This window comes from Mustelus asterias, chromosome 14, assembly GCF_964213995.1.
Source record: "Mustelus asterias chromosome 14, sMusAst1.hap1.1, whole genome shotgun sequence".
NCBI classification, from domain to species: domain Eukaryota; kingdom Metazoa; phylum Chordata; class Chondrichthyes; order Carcharhiniformes; family Triakidae; genus Mustelus; species Mustelus asterias.
Window position 1 is genome coordinate 10,005,360 of NC_135814.1, and position 23,828 is coordinate 10,029,187.

Sequence of the window (23,828 nt, forward strand, 5' to 3'; positions counted from 1 at the left end):
TGCACTGACTTTCTGACAGATGATTGATGATGTCAGCAGTGCGAGTGAACCAACTGAGTGTTGCTAATAACTTAAGACAGAGAGCACATATTGAAAACATATCAGAGGTGGGTGGCTCGATTGTTTACCCAGACTCAAGAACAGTTTAATTACATTTTATGATTTAATGAGAGTTTTCATTATTGTAGCTCTATCATCTCAACAGACTGTACTAAATTAATCTAGTTGCGTGTGTGTGCGTGTCGCAGAGCACCTCAGGCCTTGCAACATAATTTGGGGTCTCGGTGAACGTGTGGACGGTTTTATTTTTCCCATCAGCTTACACAAGTTATCTTTTTGTTTGTCCCATTAGTAGAATACAATTTTCAATTGTATTTTCAAACACAACTTTACCCACTGAGTGATGTGTCGAATTAATTGTTCATTTGTTTACGCTTATTTTGCAAAAGTGCATGGAAATTAGTTTCTGAAATACGACAGTAAATTGGAAATCTTGAATTATAATTTAGTAAATGGAGACAAAAAGATACAATCATTCTGAGTATAAACTGTGTGTCACAAAACCCATAATGGGTACAATTGTGAAATATCATGTTATGTTTTGTGTTGTAGAATGATGGATCGTGGTGCTCAATTATGCTAATTTTAGACAACATTTTAATGAAGAATAGTTTATTTTGATAAAATCTGACAAGCGATCCTGCGTGTGGATCAGAAACTCTGTTGAATTGCTGAAGGATAATTTTTTTTTTACTACTTTTGTAAACCAGACAAAAATTAAAAGGACCCAGAATGGATCTACAACAATTTACATGTTTATATAGTTCCTTTAAAGTAGTAAAATGTCCTCAGGTGCTCCACAAGAGTGTTATCAGATCAACTTTGACACCAGACCTATAAGTAGATATTAGGGCAGATGACCAGCAACCTGACCAAAGAGGCATGCCAAAATCTTGATGCTGTTTACGCCAGATGGATCTTACAGCCCCACCAATGGTGCCCAACCATCTACTCCCTCACACCCCTGCCCCCACAGAGTATCTTCTGGGTTTCTGGGCGGTTCATGGTGGGACCATAAGATCCCATTGCCAACACGTGGCGCACTGCCTCCCGCCGCTGCAAAAGACGCCATGGAGGGGGGAGGAAAATCCCACCTGTAATCTTTTAAGAGAGGGCCGAGTTGTTAAGGCTGAGGGAGTACTGCCCACAGCAGAGGGCATAATTGCCAGCACTGGGGTAGTTGAAATCAGGCATATGCATGAGGCTGGAATTTGAGGAAGGCAGAGATGTCAGAGGACGTTGAGAGATTAGGAGGCGTGAGGTCATGGAGGGATTTGAAAACGTGTTTGAGAATTTTAAGTTTGAAATGTTGCCAGACCTGGAGGTGATGTAGGCCAGTGAGCATTGGGGTGATGAGTGAAGAAGATTTGGTGCAGGTTAAGATATGGGCAGCAGAGAGATAAGGTGGAGTTTGTCCCAACAACCTGGTCACTTATGCCTTTTGGACCCTTAGCAAACATTTATCTTTACTTTTAACTCTCCTCTGTCAATATGCCTGGAGCTACATTAGGAATTTGAGCAGCTCTGTATGGACTTCTTAAACATTTTTATGGCTTGCATTTTAGAACCATAAAATACCTACAGTAGGAGGCTCTTCAGCCCATTGGGTCTGCACCAACTGTCCGAAAGAACATCTTACCCAGGCCTTCCCATCTGCCTATCCCCAAAACTCGATGCACTTACCATGACCAATCCACCTAACCTGCGCACTTTTGGACTGTTGGGGGAAACTGGAGCACCCGTAGGAAACCCACGCATTTTTTTCATGCCTTTCACAATTTGCGGGCATTCCAAAGCAGTTCACAACAACTTTTGAAACGTGATCAAATACCTGTACAGCAAGATCCCATAACCATGATGAGAAAATGACCAGATTACCCGTTGATGTGATATCGATTGATGAGCCAATATTCGCCAGGGCACTGTGGGGAATAAGGCTGCTCCTCTTTGAAATAGTGCCAGGGATTCTTTAACATCACCTGAGAGGGCAGATGAGGCCATGGTTTAATATCTCATCTGAAAGACAGCATATCCAACAATGCAGCATCCCCTCAGTACTAGCATTGGGAGTGTCACCCTAAATTTGGTGCTTAATTCTCTGGAGTGAAACTTGAACTCACAGACTTCTGACTCCAAGTGAGTGCTTACGGAGAAACACTGGAGAGATTCAAGTCCTTGGGGTACATTTAAAATCTTACTTTGAATGGAAACTCACTGTTTGTCCTATCAAGCACTCATACTGCAGACATAACTCATATGTTTGTGGGGGGAATATACTGCTGTGGTTGACTTTTTGTGGTTGACTTCTTATTCAAGTTGCTCTTGTGTTTCTTTTCCATTTCTTGCCCCACTCCCACAAACAGATCCATGGCTTTTGTGTTTTGTCTGTCCTTGTTTATGGGCTTGCAACTAACACGCTCTAAAAGCTCAATCCTCAAATGATTCAAAAGAAAAATAACAATTTGCAGAGTAATGCCACTTATTAATTAGTATTTGTGACAACACTGTCACTAGCTATACTTCATTTGCTTCTAAGTAATTACATCTGTTAAAGCAGTAATCAGCTCAGTTGCAGTGCTGGCTAGGAATCGTGCCCAGAAAGCAGTATCTGCTGTCTTAATTGTTGATCGAAACCAACAGCGGGTCTTCTGCTGGAATGAATCTCTCTGCGCTAAAACGTTCTTCAGCTGAGCTGTACGATTAAGAAGTAAATCTGAGTGGCTCTTGCAGTGCTTTCTTTTTTGAGTGATAATTGGCCTGAGTTTACTTAGGTAGCCAAGCTCCAAAGGTGTGAGATACGATTTAGAGAGCACCAGATCTCCTAAGTTTGTACAGAAGTTTAAAGGCGTTCCTGAGGCCTTGGCCAAATTCTTTGGATGGACACCATGTATAGTGAAGCATTATGGCTTGCATAAAGTCAGGGTGTTAGTTCAATTGTGATTTGTGTCTATTTTTTTTTGGCTGCATTATTCCGTGAAGCAATCTGAGAAGAATGTAGCCATAAAACAGATGGCACAGAGGAAAATACAGACTGTGGACTCTAAGTTATCAGTTTTTTCTTTAACTACATTCACCACTATTTGGAAGCAGAGATCCACTTGTTCAGAGTTATACTGTTTTGAGCTCTATACGATTCTAAAATGCATGACAGCAATTGGAGATATGCATTGAACAGGTATTTTGTGTCGGTCTTCACAGTGGAAGACATAAATAACATGCCAAAAATTGATGACAGGAAGGCTATGGCAGGTGAGAACCTAGAAACTATCATTATCATGAAAGAGGTAGTGTTGGGCAAGTTAATGGGGCTAAAGGTAGACAAGTCTCCTGGTCCTGATGGAATGCATCCCAGGGTACTAAAAGAGATGGCGGGAGAAATAGCAAATGCACTAGTGGTAATTTAGCAAAATTCACTGGACTCTGGGGTGCTTCCCGCAGATTGGAAAACAGCAAATGTGACGCCACTGTTTGAAAAAGGAGGTAGACAAAAGGCAGGTAACTATAGGCCAGTTAGCTTAACTTCTGTAGTAGGGAAAATGCTTGAATCTATCATCAAGGAAGAAATAGCGAAACATCTGATATAAATTGCCCCATTGGTAAGATGCAGCATGGGTTCATGAAGGGCAGGTCATGTTTGACTAATTTGGTGGAATTCTTTGAGAACATTACATGTGCAGTGGACAATGGGGAACCTGTGGATGTGGTGTATCTGGATTTCTAGAAGGCATTTAACAAGGTGCCGCACCAAAGACTGCTGCATAAGATAAAGGTGCACGGTGTTATGGGTAATGTATTAGCATGGATAGAGGATTGGTTAGCTAACAGAAAGCAAAGAGTGGGGGTAAATGGGTGTTTTTCTGGTTGGCGATCAGTGATTAATAGTGTGCCTCAGGGATCAGTGTTGGGACCGCAATTGTTTACGATTTACATAGATGATTTGGGGTTGGGGACCAAATGTAGTGTGTCAAAATTTGCAGATGACACTAAGATGGGTGGGAGAGCAAAGTGTGCAGAGGACGCTGAAAGTCTGCAAAGGGATATAGATAATCTAAGTGAGTGGGCGAGGGTCTGGCAGATGGAGTACAATGTTGGTAAATGTGAGGTCATCCATTTTGGTAGGAATAACAGCAAAATTGCAGCATACTGCTGTGCAGAGGGACCTGGGTGTCCTTGTGCAGGAATCTCAAGGAGTTGGTTTTCAGGTGCAGCAGGTAATTAAGAAGGCAAATGGAATTTTTTGTCCTTCATTGCTAGAGGGATGGAGTTTAAAAACAGCGAGATTATGTTGCAGCTGTATAAGATGCTGGTGAGGCCACGCCTGGAGTACTGTGTACAGTTTTGGTCTCCTTACTTGAGAAAGGATATACTGGCACTGTAGGGGGTGCAGAGAAGATTCATTAGATTGATTGCGGAGTTGAGAGGGTTGGCTTATGAGGAGAGACTGAGTAGACTGGGGCTATACTCATTGGAATTCAGAAGAATGAGGGGAGATCTTATAGAAACATATAAGATTATGAAGGGAATAGATAAGATAGAAGCAGGGAAGTTGTTTCCACTGGTGGGTGAAACTAGAACTAGGGGGCATAGCCTCAAAATAAGGGGAAGCAGATTTAGGACTGAGTTGAGGAGGAACTTCTTCACACAAAGGGTTGTGAATCTGTGGAATTCCCTGTCCAATGAAGCAGTTGAGGCTACCTCATTGAATGTTTTTAAGGCAAGGAGAGATAAATTTTTGAACAGTAAATGAATTAAGGATTATGGTGAGCGGGCGGGTAAGTGGAGCTGAGTCCGCAAAAAGATCAGCCATGATCTTATTGAATGGCGGAGCAGGCTCGAGGGGCCAGATGGCCTACTCCTGCTCCTAGTGCTTATGTTCTTATATTAAAAAATACACAACTTGCAGTTTAACATATTACTTCTCTTCCTGTGAGTTTGGTCCCTGGGTTTTCCACATTGAACACAAGCTCTTTGTGTTAGCGTTCTTAGACCCCAAATGTTCCTTGGTGACCAGCCAATGAATTGATCAGAAACCCGATTGCATCATTCGATTCGGCCAATCAAATAAAGCCAGCACAGAGGCTTGGGCCCCTCCAGACCTCCTCTTGTTTTTAGGCCTTTTAGGCTAGTTTAAATTCCAATGCCCATATAAGGTAATATTGGCTCCAAAGGTTCCGTAACCAATTTCCTCAGCTCTTTTGTTTGGGGACAAGCTGTTAAGTCCAACACCTTGTGTCCTTTGATAAGTTTTAAGCCAGTTTAGCCACTTTAGGGAATCCCATCATACATAAAAACAACTTTGGCCAGAAATCAGGTTTTCTTCATTGAAGATCCTTCAGCATATTAAAAGTTAAATCTCTGCAGGCCATTCGGCCACAGGGTGAAGAAATTTCTCCTCATCTCAGTCCTAAAGGAAATATTACATTTTGTTCCCTCATCTAAATCATTAATATATATTGTGAATAGCTGGAGTCCTTGCACTGATCTCTGCGGTACCCCACTAGTCATTGCCTGCCATTTGGAAAATGACCCGTTCATTCCCACTGTTTCCTGCCAACCGGTTTTCTATCCATCTCAATACACTACCTCCAGTCCCATGTGCTTTAATTTTACATGCTACTTTGTCGAAAGCCTTCTGAAAGTCCAAATAAACCACATCCACTGGCTCCCCTCATCAAGTCTACTAGTTACATCCTCAAAGAATTCCCTTTCATAAACCATACTGACTGTGTCCGATTCTACCACTGTTTTGTGAAGGAATACTCTCCTGGGAGAGAAAAGGAAACCTTGGCTTAACATCTCACCTGAAAGGTGGCACTGCTGCCAATGCAGCACCCGTTCAGCCCCACATTCAAGTGTCAGACTGCGTTACATGCCAATATCTCTAATGGTGCTCGAACCTACAACCATCCTTCTGACTTAAAAGTCGACAGCGTGTTATGGTTCAAGTTAGAAACTCCAAAGTGTTTTATGAAGTCTGCTTCAATCATAAGTTTTCCATTTTGAATTTGACCAGGATAAGCATGAGATGCTTCGCTTCGGGTATGATTCAAGTGACCCACTAGGGAGATTTAATCAAACAAAGGTTATTTAAGAATATCATTAACATAAATTAGTAAGAACTTTTATCAATTATAAACAAGAAACTAAACAACCACTATAATGTATCACCCTTAATGAATATATATAAGTTGTCCCAATCAAACCAATTTCCACAGACCAAAAAAACTCTTCACAGGTTTAACACAGCACAGACTACAGCTCACGTGATAATGGAAATTTGAGTCCTTTGGTTGAAGTCTTCAGTTCTCTGGATTCTCCCCCAAACAGTTTGAAGACCAGACAGCTTCAAAGAACAAAGAACAAAGAACAGTACAGCACAGGAAACAGGCCCTTCGGCCCTCCAAGCCTGTGCCGCTCCTTGGTCCAACTAGACCAATCGTTTGTATCCCTCCCAAAGCACCAAAGGGACTCTGGTCCAGCCCCCAACAACAGCAGACTTTCACCCTTCAGGGAAACAAGATCTTGTTTTCAGCTAACCAACAGAATTTTCAAAACAACAGGGAGAGAGGGAAAACACTTCTTTTTAGCTTGCTGTCCCTTCTAAAACTCAAATGTAACTTGCAGCTCCAAACTGAAACTGAAAATCAATCCTTGTCACCTGACCTGCCCACAGTTTTTTTTCTCCTTCCCAACAATGACATCACCTAAGGCTGCGAGCATGAATTTAAGAAAAAAGCTCTTAAAGGTACACTAACATCACAAGTGTGACACTGAATCATGGCTGACATTCCAGTTGCATTGTCAAGAAACCAAATATTAAAACTCAAACTTTAATTCTACTTTTGGCCTCCTTTCCCATCTTGATTTCTCCTTGATCTTGGAATTGGTAAAAGGGGACAATTGTGAAAACCCCTTTTTGCCATGTTCAGCATTGTATTTCCTGGTGTGCATTCTGCAAAGATTGCCGTACAAAATCAGATTACATGGTTGTTTCCTGTGCAAGTGAAAACAAAAGGATGATGGCAAGCTTTGAACATTGGTATATCCTTAATAGCAAAGAATTACACCCTCTATTTTTTTCCCCGAGCGTAATTGTTTAAAATTGAACGATACTACAAGTTTTCATAATCAATGAATCAATCATGAGAAGATGCAGACAGGTGAGTTTATTGCTGCTGCTGTGTTCTTCATGCATATAATTGCTTTCTCCCTCTAGGTCCTGTTCGTTCCCAGACATTGGTGGCACTATGTGGAATCCTTAGATCCTGTCACTGTCAGCATTAACTCCTGGATTGAACTGGTAACATATACAACCTCATTAGTTTCTTTACCTTTTGGATCAAAAGAAAGACCTACATTTATATCATGCCTTTCACGACCACCAGAGGTCCCATAGTGCTTTACAGCCTATTACTTTTAAATGTAGTTACTGTTGTAATGTAGGAAATGAGACAGCCAGTTTGCACACAGCAATCTCCCACAAAAAGCAATGTCATAGAGTGTAGAGCAATACAGCACAGAAACAAGCCCTTCGGCCCAACCGGTCAATGCCAACCATGGTGCCTTGCCAACTAGTCCCAATTGCCCACATTTGGCCCATATCGCTCTAAGACTTTCCCATCCATGTACTTAAATGCTTTTAAAATGTTGCTATTGTACCTGCCTCAACCACTTTCTCTGGCAGCTCATTCCATATACGCACCACCCTCTGTGTGAAGAAGTTGCCTCTCAGGTGCCTTATAAATCTTTTCCCTCTCACCTCAAACCTATGCCCTCTAGTTTTCAATTCCCCTACCCTGAGAAAAAGACTATATGCTTTCATCCTGTCTATGCACCTCATGATTTTATACACCTCAATAAGGTCACCGCTCATTTTCCTATGTTCCAAGCAATAAAGCCCTAGCCTGGCCAATCGCTCCCTATAACTCAGGCTAAATAGCTCTGACAACATCCTCGTAAATTTTCTTTGCACTCTCTTTGTAATGTTGTTTGAGGGATGTTCTGAAAGGCGCTATATAAATGTAAGTCTTTGTTTTTTTCCCCCCACCTCCTGCAGCCAAGCAGTTTATGAAAATATACAATGCAAAGCTGCTGATAAATTTTTATTACTGCACTTAGTACTGACTGCTTGGTAACAGTGGCAGAAAGGTTAGCAGATATATCTGATGGATTCTGTTAAAGCTGTGAACTTCTAACCCTTTCTCCTCACAATTTTCAACAGTGCTGGAGGGTTTGCATCATGTAGATAAAGTAGCCCTACTCGGTATGTGTATTACCTCTATAGAAGAAAAAATAACCCTTTAAGCCACAAGTGCCCTTGTATTTATGTGAAGTGTGTGTAGTAAAACAGAACAAAGTATTAGAGTACCAGATCAGAAACCCCAAAGTACATTATGATGCCAGATTAGACCCCAACAATTTTCTGTTTAGTGTGAGGATATAATGTTTCATAGAATCATAGAAACCCTACAGTGCAGAAGGAGGCCATTCCGCCCATCGGGTCTGCACTGACAACAATCCCATCCATATCCGATCCCCGTAACCCCATACATTTACCTGCTAATCCCCCTAACCTACACATCCCGGGACACTAAGGGGCAATTTAGCTTGGCCAATCAACCTAACCATCTTTGGACTGTGGGAAGAAAGGGGAGCACCCGGAGGGAACCCATGCAGACACAGGGAGAATGTGCAAACTCCACACACTCAGTGACCCAAGCCGGGAATCAAACCCAGGTCCCTGGAGCTGTGAAGCAGCAGTGCTAACCACTATGCCACCTTGCCACCAGGCTCTACTGACACTCCAGGAAGCTTTCATCAAAGCAAACTTTGTTTAACAACACAGTTTAACTATAACAAATAAATTAGCTTAACATTTAACAATTGAACAATACTTAAACATGACAAGATGCAATTCTTAACTGCTAACCTATCCCTATCGGTTCCAATTCAAGCAATATTCCTCTTACAGACTTAAACCACTCTTCAAAATCAGTTAGCAGCACACAGGCTTGCGTGCTTGTACTTAGGTTGCCAGCCCTGGAGCATCCAGACAACCTCCAGAGAGAGAGAAAGACATAGAACATAGAAAGCCACAGCACAAACAGGCCCTTCGGCCCACAAGTTGCGCCGATCATATCCCTACCTCTAGGCCTATCTATAGCCCTCAATCCCATTAAATCCCATGTACTCATCCAGAAGTCTCTTAAAAGACCCCAACGAGTTTGCCTCCACCACCACCGACGTCAGCCGATTCCACTCACCCACCACCCTCTGAGTGAAAAACTTACCCCTGACATCTCCTCTGTACCTACCCCCAAGCACCTTAAACCTGTGTCCTCTCGTAGCAACCATTTCAGCCCTTGGAAATAGCCTCTGAGAGTCTACCCTATCCAGACCTCTCAACATCTTGTAAACCTCTATCAGGTCACCTCTCATCCTTCGTCTCTCCAGGGAGAAGAGACCAAGCTCCCTCAACCTATCCTCATAAGGCATGCCCCCCAATCCAGGCAACATCCTTGTAAATCTCCTCTGCACCCTTTCAATGGCTTCAACATCTTTCCTGTAATGAGGTGACCAGAACTGCGCGCAGTACTCCAAGTGGGGTCTAACCAGGGTCCTATAAAGCTGCAGCATTATCTCCCGACTCCTAAACTCAATCCCTCGATTAATGAAGGCTAGTACTCCGTACGCCTTCTTGACCGCATCCTCCACCTGCGAGGCCGATTTAAGAGTCCTATGGACCCGGACCCCAAGGTCCTTCTGATCCTCTACACTGCTAAGAATGGTACCCTTCATATTATACTGCTGCTTCATCCCATTGGATCTGCCAAAATGGATCACTACACACTTATCCGGGTTGAAGTCCATCTGCCACTTCTCCGCCCAGTCTTGCATTCTATCTATGTCTCGCTGCAACTTCTGACATCCCTCCAAACTATCCACAACACCACCTACCTTGGTGTCGTCAGCAAACTTACCAACCCATCCCTCCACTTCCTCATCCAGGTCATTTATGAAAATGACAAACAGCAAGGGTCCCAGAACAGATCCCTGGGGCACTCCACTGGTCACTGACCTCCATGCAGAGAAAGACCCCTCCACAGCCACTCTCTGCCTTCTGCAGGCAAGCCAGTTCTGGATCCACAAGGCAACAGCCCCTTGGATCCCATGCCCTCTCACTTTCTCAAGAAGTCTTGCATGGGGGACCTTATCGAACGCCTTGCTGAAGTCCATATAGACCACATCCACCGCTCTTCCTTCGTCAATGTGTTTGGTCACATTTTCAAAGAACTCAACCAGGCTCGTAAGGCACGACCTGCCCTTGACAAAGCCGTGCTGACTACTTTTGATCATACTAAACTTCTCTAGATGATCATAAATCCTGTCTCTCAGGATCCTCTCCATCAACTTACCAACCACTGAGGTTAGACTCACCGGTCGGTAATTTCCCGGGCTGTCCCTGTTCCCTTTCTTGAATATAGGGACCACATCTGCAATCCTCCAATCCTCCGGAACCTCTCCCGTCTCCATCGACGATGCAAAGATCATCGCCAAAGGCTCCGCAATCTCCTCCCTCGCCTCCCACAGTAACCTGGGGTACATCCCATCCGGTCCCGGCGACTTACCAACCTTGATGCCATTCAATAGTTCCAACACATCCTCTTTCTTTATGTCCACATGCTCGATCCTTTCTGTCCACCGCAAACCAGCAGTACAACCACCCAGATCCCTTTCCACCGTGAATACCGAGGTAAAGTATTCATTAAGCACCTCCGCCATTTCTAACGGTTCCGCACAAACTTTTCCCCCTTCACCTTTTAAGGGTCCTATGCCTTCACATCTCATCCTTTTACTCTTGACATATTTGTAGAAAGCCTTGGGAGTCTCCTTAATCTTACCCGCCAAGGTCTTCTCATGACCCCTTCTCGCTCTCCTAATTTCCTTCTTAAGCTCCTTCCTACATCCCGTATACTCCTCTAAATCCTTAACACCTCCTAGCTCTCTGAACCTTCTGTACGCCTCTCTTTTCTTATTCACCAGGTTCATCACAACCTTTGTGCACCACGGTTCCCGTACCCTACCAACACCCCCCTGTCTCATCGGAACGTTGTCATGCAGAGCTCCAGACAAACATTCCTTGAAAATCCTCCACTTTCCTTCGGTACTTTTCCCCAAGAATGCCTCCTTCCAATTTACCCGTCTAATTTCCTCCCTGATGACACTGTATTTCCCTTTACTCCAGAGAAACACTTTCCTAGCCTGCCTGATCCTATCTCTTTCCAATGCTATCGTGAAGGAGATAGAATTATGATCGCTATCCCCAAGATGCTCACCCACCGAGAGATCCTCCACCTGTCCAGGTTCATTAGCCAGCACCAGATCAAGTACAGCCTCTCCTCTAGTAGGCTTATCCACATACTGTGTCAGGAAACTCTCCTGGACACACCTAACAAACTCCTCTCCATCCAAACCCCTAGCCCTAGGGATATTCCAATCTATGTTTGGGAAATTAAAATCTCCCATCACGACAACTCTGTTATTCCTACATCTCTCCAGGATCTGTTTCCCCATCTGCTCCTCAACATCTCTGTTACTATTGGGCGGCCTATAGAAAACACCCAGAAGTTACCGACCCCTTCCTGTTCCTAACCTCCACCCACAGAGACTCCGTAGTCAATCCCTCCACGGCGTCCACCTTCTCTACAGCCGTGACACTATCCCTGATCAACAGTGCCACTCCCCCCCCCCCCCCTCTCTTGCCTCCCTCCCTGTCCTTCCTGAAACATCTAAAACCCGGCACCTGAAGCACCCAGTCCTGTCCCTGAGACATCCAAGTCTCCGTAATGGCCACCACATCACAATTCGAAGCAGCAATCCACGCTCTAAGCTCATCCACTTTATTCACTACACTCCTGGCATTAAAATAGACACATCTCAGACCTTCAGCCTGAGCACTTCCCTTCTCCATCACTCGTCTAACCTCCCTCTTACCCTGTCTACATTCCTTATCTATTTGCGAGCTAACCTCCTCGCTCTCAGTCCCCTCATTTCGATTCCCTCCCCCCAACCTTTCTAGTTTAAAGTCTCTCCAGTAGCCTTAGCCAACCTTCCCGCCAGGATATTGGTCCCCCTGGGATTCAAGTGCCACCCGTCTTTTTTAAACAGGTCACACCTGCCCCTAAAGAGGTCCCAATGATCCAAGTACCCAAATCCTTGTCCCTTGCTTCCGTCCCTCAGCCACGCATTCATTCTCCACCGATTCCTGTTCTCACTCTCCCGCGGCACAGGCAGCAATCCCGAGATTACTACCTTTGCATTCCTCTTTCTCAGCTGTCTACCTAACTCCCTATATTCTCTTTTCATGACCCCTTCCCTCTTCCTACCTATGTCAGCAGTACCTATATGCATCACGACCTTCGGCTCCTCTCCCTCCCCCTTCAGGATTTCTGGGACTCGACCAGAGACATCCCGGACCCCTGCACCAGGGAGGCAAACCACCATCCGAGAGTCCCGTCTGTGTCCGCAAAAACGCCTATCTGACCCCCTCACCGTAGAGTCCCCAATTAGCACTACCCTCCTTTCCTTACCCTTTTGCACTACTGGGCCAGGCTCAGCTCCAGAGACACTGCCACCGCTGCTTCCCCCAGTTGGGCTGTCCTCCCCAGTAGTACTCAGACAGTTTTGCTTCTTTCGGAACCAGGAAGGAACTGCTTGTTTAAAAAGAAAAAGTGTTTTTCCCTGTAAGCTTAGCTCCTCCTATTATGAATGTGACTCTGTAGATTGCACTGAAGGCTTATGCCACTAGCCAAACTGTTCTAGTAGACTTAGAACACTAACATTTACCTGGCAATATGGAAAATTGCCGAGGTATTTACTGTTCAGTAAAAAAGCAGGACAAATCCATATCTACTTTTGGCAAAGTGATGAAAGATGTCTTCGACAGTGTTACCATGCAGCACTTGCACAGCAATAACCTGCTCAATGATGCTCAGTTTTGATTCCACCAGGGATATTTAGCACCTGATCTTATTTCCGCCTTGGTTCAGACATGGGCATAAGAGCTGAATTTGAGGGGTGAGATGAGACTCATGTGGCATCGAGGAGCCTTAACAAAACTGAAATTAACTGGAATTAGAGGGAAACCTATCCACTGGTTGGAGTCATGCCAAGCACAGAGGAAGATGGTTGTGGGTGTCGGAGGTCAATCTTTTGGCTCCAGGACATCACCGCAGGCAAGCCTCAGGAAACCTCGGCTCAACCATCTTTGGCTACTTCGTCAATGATCTTCCTTCATAATGTCAAACATGGGTGCGTTCGCTGCTGATTGCATTGTGTTCAGTACCATTTGGAACTCCTGATACTGAGGCAGTCTATATGGACATTGAGGCTTATGCTGATAAACAGTTAGTAACATTTGCTCACACATATGTACCAGGCAATGACCATCCCCAACAAGAGAGAATCTGACCAGCTCCCCTTGACATTCAACAGCATTGTCATGACGGAATGCTTCACCATAAGCATTCTGGGATTCGCATTGACCAGAAACTTAACTAGGCCTGCTAAACCAATACTATGGCTATAAGAACAGGTAAAATGTTGGGAACTCTACAGCGAGTTACTCACTTCCTGACTGCTCAAAGCCTACCCACCATGTCCGAGTGTGATGGCATGCTCTCCACTTGCCTGAATGAATGAAGTTCAAAAAGTGTAACACCCTTCAGGACAAAACATCCCATTTGATTGACACCCCATCAAACACTTTCAGAATTAACTCCGTCCAACATTAGCGCACAGTTTTCAACCACTGTCATCACTGACCGTTTGAAAGGTAGGTGAGCTGTTAGGTGAATCACCTTGTAGTCACAGTGTTCTACAGAGCTTCCTTTTTATTTATTGATTGGGAAGAAGTTTCCTTGGGTTGGCCTTGTGTTTTATTTTAATTTATCGCTCATAGGAGATTACATGGCTGCTAGTGGTTGGAGCAACTATATGGGTGCAGGTTCCTGATGCTTAATTAATACATTACCATATTTGATTTGTATTTATTTGATAGAACAGAATCATAGAATCCCTACAGTGCAGAAGGAGGCCATTCGGCCTATCAAGTCTGCACCGACCACAATCCCACCCAGGCCCTATCCCCGTAACCCTACATATTTATCCTGCTAATCCCCTGACGGGGGCAATTTAGTATGGCTAATCAACCTAACCCACACATCTTTGGACTGAGAGAGGAAACCAGAGCACCCGAGGAAACCCATGTAGACACAGGGAGAATGTGCAAACTCCACACAGACAGTGACCCAAGGCCAGAATTGAACCCGGCTCCCTGGCGCTGTGAGGCAGCAGTGCTAAACACTGTGCCACCGTGCCGCCCATAGGGACGGCAAATGCAGAGGAAAATGCTCCTTTTATCCCAAATCTCTGTCTTCTATTAGTTAGCTAATCCTCTATCCATGTAATATATTGCCCCCAGCAACATGGGCTCTCACCTTATTAAGTAGCCTTTTGTGTGGTACCTTATCGAATACTTTTTGGAAATCCAAGTATATTACATCTACTGGTTTCCCTTTATCCTGCTCATTACTACCTCAAAGAATTCTAACTAATTGGTCAGGCATGATTTCTTCTTCATGAAGACGTGCTGATTCTGCTTGATTGTAGTGTATTTCTAAATGCTTTTCTATTACATCTTTTATAATGACCTCTAACATTTTCCCAGTGATAGATGTTAAGCTAACTGGTCTATAGTTACTTGTTTTTGTCTCCCTCCCTTTTTAAATAAGGGTGTTACATTAGTAGTTTTCCGATTCTCTGGGGCTTCTCTAGAATTTAAGGATTCCTTGAAGATGACTAGTGCATTCACCATCTCTGTAGCTACTTCCTCTAATATCCTAGGATGCAGCACATCAGGTCTAAGGGACTTATTGGCCTTTAGCATTATTAGTTTCCCTAGTACACACAGTATTTATTTAACTCTTCTGCCATTTCTGGCTCCTCATTAATATTTCCCCAGTCTCATTCTCTAAGGATCCTATGCTTACTTTGGCCTCTCTCTTCCTTTTTATATACTTAAAGAAGCTCTTACTGTCCACTTTTGTTATAGTGTCTTCATAGTTTAACTTCTTCCTCTTTTTTTGGTCATCTTTTGTTAGCTTTTTGAAGTTTCCCAGTCCTCTGGCTTACCATTAATCTTTGCCACATTGTATGTTTTGTCTTTCCGTTTAATGCTACACTTAACTTCCTTGGTTAACCGTGATTGATTTATCCCTTCCCCAGTCCACTCCAGCCAACTCTGCCCTCATTCCTTTGTAATTATATTTATTTAGGTTTAGTACAGTTGTTTCTGACCCAAGTTTTTCACTCTCAAACTGAATGCTAAAGCCTACCATGTTATGGTCACTGTTTCCGAAGAGATCTTTTACTCTGAGATTGTTTATTAAACCTAACTTGAGTATTACTGAAAAAAATACATGCTATCGAGGCTTTCCATCTTGCATTCATTGGGACAGCTATGCAAGATAAACCAACAGTAAAGGAAGCAACAATTTATAATTCATGAGAAGAGAATGCTGATTGATTGCCATGGATAATGCAGCAGCGAACAATTAAGTGTTAACTGCCAAGGTTTTGTTTCAAATTCACACCAGGCAGGTTGATTCAAATTATCAAGCCATGCCATGGGGAATGAACCAGGGAATGGCTGGCTTGCCCCCTCCCACCAGATTGTTTTTGTTGGAAAAGGCTTAATGAATGGACGTACTCCTTCAGTCTGCAACGGTCAATTTTGACTTCAATTTTGGGGTTCCTTCGTCCCACATAAAACAGGGTGAGGTATTTGCTGAGATCGAGCTCCTCTATTTCCAGCGTTCCCACCACAAACCAGCGACCACAGAAGGTGCTGAATCTTAGAAAGTGCGATCCAGCTGATCTCACTCATGCTAGAGACTGACTCCCGTTGCTCCCTTCGTCACCTGGCTTTCTGGTATGTCATGATGTGGAGAAACACCAGGTTAAAGTCCAACAGATTTATTTGGTAGCAAATACCATAAGCTTTCGGAGCACTGCTCCTTCGTCAGATGGAGTGGAAATGTGCTCCATGCATTTCCACTCCATCTGACGAAGGAACAGTGCTCCGAAAGCTTATGGTATTTGCTACCAAATAAATCTGTTGGACTTTAACCTGGTGTTGTGAGACTTCTTTCTGGTATGTAACAGTGACCGCACTTCAAAAAGTACCTCATTGGACGTAAAGCAGATTGGGATATGTCTAGATTGTGAAAGGTCCTAAAGAAATACAGCTTTTTTTTTTATGGCTTGTATTTTTCTCTGCGCTATACAGTTTCTTCACTTGTCCTTCCCAGGAGGCTTAATCTTCTTCTTCTTTTCTAATTTGCTGTCCTTCAGTGCTATGTAGAACAGCACTCAGTCTTTTTGCAATTCAATTAAGCAACTGAGTTGCAGGATGGATGAAGTAGAGGTACAAAGGGGATGAATCGTTTGCCTATATACAAATTGGATTTGAAAGTAAACAACTTAATCATAAAGAGGCTAAGTGGCATTGCAGATGATGTGGTTTGAGAACTTGGGCAACTTAAGCTGACAGGCTATGTATACAAATGCATTGCATTGTGTACAAGTCTATTTATATATTGGTAAACATATTTATAAATAAGTGAATATTCATGTACACACTTGGATTACTCGTGTTGTAGCATCGCCTCCTGCAGTGCTGAACGCTTAAAAGTCTTGACTTTCATTAGACCTGTAAGCCTCTGGATGGTGTAAACATTAATGTTCATTGTGCAGAGTAATGTAAATTTATGAATGTGACCTTCTGCTGAATTAGACTGATTCAGCATATGTTTAGATTATTCATATCACATTGTAAAGTCAAGTATCATATTACACTCGCTGTGCTTAACATTATGTTCTTACCAACTGTAAATTAAGGGCACTACAATATTTTAAACGCTGAGAGCTTAAGGGGCCAGGGGAGAATCAGAACTAAAGAATCAGCACATAGGAATAAATAAATCACTTTTATATAGGAATAAATGCAACTTACATTTATACAAAGGCAGTTTTTTGTGAATGCAACAGATGCTGGAAATCTGAAATAAAGACATGCTGGAAATACTCAGCAGGTCATGCAGCATCGGTGGAGAGAGAAATGGAGAGTTAACATTTCAGGTTGATAACTGGAGTGGTGTAAGGTCATCTTTGGCTTCATACTGAAGGAGTAGAATATTAAGATGGGCATGATATGGAGATGCCGGCGTTGGACTAGCGTAAGCACAGTAAGAAGTCTCACAACACCAGGTTAAAGTCCAACAGGTTTATTTGGTAGCACGAGCTTTCGGAGCCCTGCTCCTTCATCAGGTGACTCGTTTGATGAAGGGGCAACACTCCGAAAGCTCGTGCTACCAAATAAACCTGTTGGACTTTAACCTGGTGTTGTGAGACTGCTTACAATATTAAGATAGGGTTATAATACTTTTAGGAAATTAATGGAGTCGCTGTACAGACTGTCATTGTGAGAGGGAATTGGAAAAGGAAATCTGTAGACAGAGAGTGACCCGAGTAGAAATAACAAAATGATTTTATCAAGGAGATTTCAATGACCCACTCGTTGACTGGGATAAGGAGAGATGGAAGGGAGAAAAGTAAATGTATACTGTTTCCTGAAGCAATATGTCTGTTTGCCTGCGGAAGGAGAGGTATTGCTAGATCCAATCATGAGTAATAAAATGTTGAGGGGTCTGGATAGGGTGGACTCTCAGAGGCTATTTCCAAGGGCTGAAATGGTTGCTACGAGAGGACACAGGTTTAAGGTGCTGGGGGGTAGGTACAGGGGGGATGTCAGGGGTAAGTTTTTCACTCAGAGGGTGGTGGGTGAGTGGAATCGGCTGACGTCGGTGGTGGTGGAGGCAAACTCGTTGGGGTCTTTTAAGAGACTTCTGGATGAGTACATGGGATTTAATGGGATTGAGGGCTATAGATAGGCCTAGAGGTGGGGATGTGATCGGCGCAACTTGTGGGCCGAAGGGCCTGTTTGTGCTGTGGCTTTCTATGTTCTATGTTCTAAAATAGTTCAGGCATCGTGGGTTATGTAGTGAGTTAAACCTGACGTGAAAGCTTTGAAAAATTGGGGCATTTTCCCCTTAGAATAGAGGTGGTAGCAAGATGATGTGATAGTTATTTAAAATTGTGAAAGGTTATGGTAAGAAGAAAACTAATATTTCCAACTGTTGAAAGGACACAGATGTTGCTGAAAGAGATTCTGAGCAGAGAACAGGCATATTAATGATTGAAGCAGTAATCATGTCAACATTAAGAACAAGTTAAAAAAAGATTTCCATATATAGTGTCTTTGATGATGGCAGTATACTCAAACAGCTTAATTAACCAATGAAGTACTTTCTGAAGCGTATTCACTGTAATGTAGGAAATATGGTAGCCAATTAGTACACAGCAGGGTTACATAAACAGCAGTGTGATGAATGACAAGCTAATCTGTGTTAATGATGTTGGTTAAGCTGTAACAAGTGGCCCTGCAAGGCATCAGGAGATCTTCCCCGCTGTTCTTCAAAACAATTCCATGGGGACTCTTGTGAGAGGAAGCTCAGGTTCTCAGTTTAATGACATCTGACAGTGTAGCACTGCGCTGAAGGGTCAGCCTAGATTTCTCATTAAAGTCTCTGGAATGGGACACAAACTTACAATGAGAGTGCTACCCATTCAGCCATGGCTGGCACCTAACAGCTGAAACTTACAGACCAAGAAGGTTGCCAGGTATATCTCCTGGTCTGCTTTAAGGTAGCTGATATTCAGTGGGCAGCAGTAGGAATATTACAGAAGTATCTCCTCAGATCCTATACTCATGGAAGGACCTTCCATGCTTGCTGGCATTCCAGTAACTTTTGCTTTGCATGATTGTGATATTTGCTTTCTCATGAGGAATGGTCACTTGGGCAGCTGCCGGGAGGGCAATCGAACTATGCCTCAGTGCAGGTCAGTACATCAAAGAATACATCAAACAATCAAACTTTCAGATGCTGGGTAACCTTTTCATGCAATGCTGGCATTACCTCCAGCAGAAAACTCCCTCAAAAGAACAAAATGACTCCCAGGAGATAAGTTGCAAAGGAGAATGGAAATGCCATATCTCTGTCTTCCTGTCTGACTGACAAATTGTGCTTTTGCTTGATCCTATCATTTATGCAGCATGGAAATGAAGAAAAATGCGAAAATGTACCTAAACAGATCACGTGTAAAGGGGAGGAGGTGCTCGCTGTCTTGAGGCAAATCAGAGTGGATAAATCCCCAGGACCGGACAGGGTATTCCCACGGACCTTGAGGGAAGCTAGTGTTGAACTTGCAGGGGCCCTGGCAGACATATTTAAAATGTCAGTATTCACGGGGGAGGTGCCGGATGATTGGAGGGTGGCTCATGTTGTTCCGTTGTTTAAAAAAGGTTCCAAAAGAAATCCGGGAAATTATCGGCCAGTAAGTTTGACGTCGGTGGTGGGCAAGTTATTGGAAGGTGTGATAAGGGATAGGATCTACAAATATTTGGATAGACAGGGACTTATTAGGGAGAGTCAACATGGCTTTGTGCGTGGTAGGTCATGTTTGACCAATCTATTGGAGTTTTTCGAGGAGGTTACCAGGAAAGTGGATGAAGGGAAGGCGGTGGATGTTGTCTACCTGGATTTCAGCAAGGCCTTTGACAAGGTCCCTCATGGAAGGTTCAGTCGCTAGGTATACATGGGGAGGTAGTAAATTGGATTAGACACTGGCTCAATGGAAGAAGCCAGAGAGTGGTTGTGGAGGATTGCTTCTCTGAGTGGAGGCCTGTGACTAGTGGTGTGCCGCAGGGATCGGTGTTGGGTCCATTGTTGTTTGTCATCTATATCAATGATCTGGATGATAATGTGGTAAAATGGATCAGCAAGTTTGCTGATGATACAAAGATTGGAGGTGTAGTGGACAGTGAGGAAGGTTTTCAAAGCTTGCAGAGGGATTTGGACCAACTAGAAAAATGGGCTGAAAAATGGCAAATGGAATTTAACGCAGACAAGTGTGAGATATTGCACTTTGGAAGGACAAACCAAAGAAGAACGTACTCGGTAAATGGTAGGACTCTGAAGAGTGCAGTTGAACAGAGGGATCTGGGAATACAGGTACAGAATTCCCTAAAAGTGACGTCACAGGTGGATAGGGTCGTAAAGAGTGCCTTTGGTACATTGGCCTTTATAAATCGGAGTATCGAGTATAAAAGTTGGAGTGTTATGGTAAGGTTATATAAGGCATTGGTGAGGCCGAATTTGGAGTATTGTGTACAGTTTTGGTCACCTAGTTACAGGAAGGATGTAAATAAGATTGAAAGAGTGCAGAGAAGGTTCACAAGGATGTTGCCGGGACTTGAGAAGCTGAGTTACAGAGAGAGATTGAATAGGTTGGGACTTTATTCCCTGGAGCGCAGAAGATTGAGGGGAGGTTTGATAGAGGTGTATAAGATTTTGATGGGTATAGATAGAGTGAATGCAAGCAGGCTTTTTCCGCTGAGGCTAGGGGAGAAAAAAACCAGAGGGCATGGGTTAAGGGTGAAAGGAGAAAAGTTTAAAGGGAATATTAGGGGGGGGCTTCTTCACGCAGAGAGTGGTGGGAGTGTGGAATGAGCTGCCGGATAAAGTGGTAAATGCGGGGTCACTTTTAACATTTAAGAAAAACTTGGACGGGTTCATGGATGAGAGGGGTGTGGAGGGATATGGTCCAAGTGCAGGTCAGTGGGACTAGGCCTAAAATGGTTCGGCACAGACAAGAAGGGCCAAAAGGCCTGTTTCTGAGCTGTAATTTTCTATGGTATGCCTCAGTTGTGTTTTACATACGAAAAAATAGTGTGCAATGAAAGGAAGAGAATGATTCAAGTGATGAGTTTTGAAAGCAACCATGGAAAGTTATGAAAGGGCCCTGAAGGAGTCTGTTTTAATTAAACATGTCACATGTAGTATATTGTTGACTGCATTAGAGCACTTTGTGTTTTTGTTGTAGGACCTCTAATTACTTTAGGGTAATTTCTTCAGCAACTCAAGTAATAAAGATACCTCATATGGTATTATGGTTTATATGACTGCTGGAATATGGTAGTAAAACAGCAGGAATCTTTATGGGTCTTTACTTATCATGATGTGATGGGCCAGGGAGTTTAAGATCCAAGCGTTATTATACATAACACATTATTCTTGCTCAAGGGTCATTCCTTATTGCTGCTTCATGTTGAGTGTAAAATATTTTCTGTATTGTTCCCCTCCCTGCTTCATGTGGAGGGTTGCACATTTCGATAATGCTCCCCATGAATTTATTTTGTCTTAAGCAAAAGGATTTGGCTGTTCGTAAACAAATTAGTTTAAAAAGAAACTAGTGGACAAGCACAAAAAAGCAATTTAGAAATCGAATGGAACATTGGCTTTTATCTCCAGTGCCTGCTTACAAAGAGGAGGATATTATGCTTCAATTTTACAGATCCTTGTTCAGTGCCTCACTGGAGTACTGCGTATTGTTCTGGGCAGCGCGTGTCAGGAAGGATATATTGGCCTTGGAGGGGTTGCAGTGCAGATTCCCTGGCGTGATACCATTGCTTAAGGAGTGAAATTCTGTAGACAGGTTACATAAAACTGCCTATTATTCTTTTGAGCCTTGTTTGGTGACCTAATTGAGGGATTTAAGATGACAAAATGATTCAGTGGTGCTGATAAACGACAAGGGGGAATAATCTTAAATTTAGAGCCAGACTATTAAGGAATTAAATGAGGCAGCATTATTCCACACAGAAGGGAGTGGAATTCTGCAACTCTCCCCCAGCGTTTCAAAACAGTGATAGATTTTTATTTAGACAAAGATATCGAGTGATATGGAGCAAGAGTAGGAAAATGGGGTTGATCCGTCATGATCTAATGGAGTGATGGAACAAGCTTGAGGGGCAAAATGGCCAACCCTTGTTCCTATCTTCCTAAAAACAATATGTTTCAGATTTTCATATTCAATTCACACTCATAACTGAACATGTAAGCCAGAATTGTGACATTGTTCTATACCTGAAGCTTTAAAGGGAAGTTTCACTTTGGGAGATCGTTCTAAAGGGGGCATCTCTTACTCGACAGCATCTGTGATGGACAATTTGTACTTATTGCAATAGAGAATAGTGAATGAAATGCGTTCTTCACTGCCCAATTAATTTTGAAAGCAAAATAATGAAATTTCATGTCCAGTCTTAGCAACTGACAAAGTAACAGCTGAGCCAGGTGGCCAGGGGCCTTGGATGAATTTTAAAAATGAAGTGCAGTAATTGTGACCTCAGATCTTGGTTGGGAGAGTTTGGGCGCTCTTCTGAACCTGAACCAGATAGACCATAATAAATTCTCTGTACTGTTGGACATATATTGGGAGTGTGGCACAGCTCATACTTTTAAGCTAGTGATAGCAGTGTTTCTTATTCCATTTCACTCTCTTTCCAGGATAATGATGATGAAGCCAGAGTTGGGGAGGCATTGACTCGCACTGTCGTATGTGCGCTGAAGTCTGCGGACCCTTGTGCTGACATTGCCAACTGGCTGAATGCCACAGAGGTGCGTGAGTCCGTCTTGAGTTTTGATGCAGCATCCGCATTTACCAAATTTGAATATCAAGAAGATAAGCATTTAAATTTTACATCTGTGGGCATTTTATGAACTGACTGTTGATTTCATTGGTGATCTTGTTTGGTGCAAACACACAAAATGCTGCAAGTGCACAGCCAGTCAGTCAACACACTGTTTCTGCTGAAGAATTGCACCAGAAAGGTTCGCTGATCTTTCTGACTTATTGCACATTTCCTGCTCGGATAACTAAGCATCAAATCATAGACTCCCTACAGTGCAGAAGGAGGCCATTCAGCCCCATTGAGTCTGCACCGATTATTTTAGAAAGCATCTTATCCAGGCGCTAGCCCCGTAACCACATGTATTAACCTACGTATTTATCCGGCTTATTATTATCTACCCCCCACACATATTGGGACGCTAAAGGGCAATTTAACATGGCCAATCAACCAAATGTTCACATCTTTGGACTGGGAGGAAACTGGAGCACCCGCAGGAAACTCATGCAGACACGGGGAGAATGTGCAAACTCCGCAAAGTCACTCAAGGCTGGAATTGAACCTGGGTCCCTGGTGCTGTGAGGCAGCAGTGCTACCCACCGTGCCGCCCCTAATATATATAGAATCCCTACATTGCAGATAAGGCTATTCAGCCCATCGAGTATGCACTGAGTCTGACCCTGAGTATCTTGATATGGAAATGCCGGCGTTGGACGCGGGTAAACACAGTAAGGAGTCTAACAACACCAGGTTAAAGTCCAACACGTTTATTTGGTAGCAAACACCACTAGCTTTCGGAGCGCTGCTCCTCTGTTTGAGAGCAGATTTCCACTCCATCTGACGAAGGAGCAGCGCCCTGAAAGCTAGTGGCGTTTGCTACCAAATAAACCTGTTGGACTTTAACCTGGTGTTGTTAGACTCCTTCCTGAGTATCTTATCCAGGCTGTCTTCCCCCCCATCCTATCCTTGTAACCCCGCACATTTACCATGGCTAATCCATCAAATCTACACATCTTGGGACACTAAGGGACAATTTAGCATGGCATGTACTGTCTCCTGTGGCTTTGCTCATGGCATCAGAGAGACCTTTAAGAGTCATGGTGAATCTCTGACATCTAGT

At 43.4% G+C, this 23,828-nt stretch overlaps 1 protein-coding gene across 6 annotated transcripts in view; it reads left to right on the forward strand.

Annotated features, from left to right (window-relative positions):
* hspbap1 (hspb associated protein 1) overlaps positions 1–23,828 on the forward strand; it is a 90,960-nt gene that overhangs the window by 63,518 nt on the left and 3,614 nt on the right. For 3 of the 6 annotated variants that reach the window (XM_078227883.1, XM_078227887.1, XM_078227884.1), the window contains 2 exons: positions 7,277–7,360; positions 22,587–22,697. In XM_078227883.1, coding sequence (XP_078084009.1) covers positions 7,277–7,360; positions 22,587–22,697 — 195 coding nt within the window. The remainder of the gene's footprint in view (positions 1–7,276; positions 7,361–22,586; positions 22,698–23,828) is intronic. The other 3 variants (XM_078227886.1, XM_078227885.1, XM_078227888.1) reach the window with 1 other exon arrangement.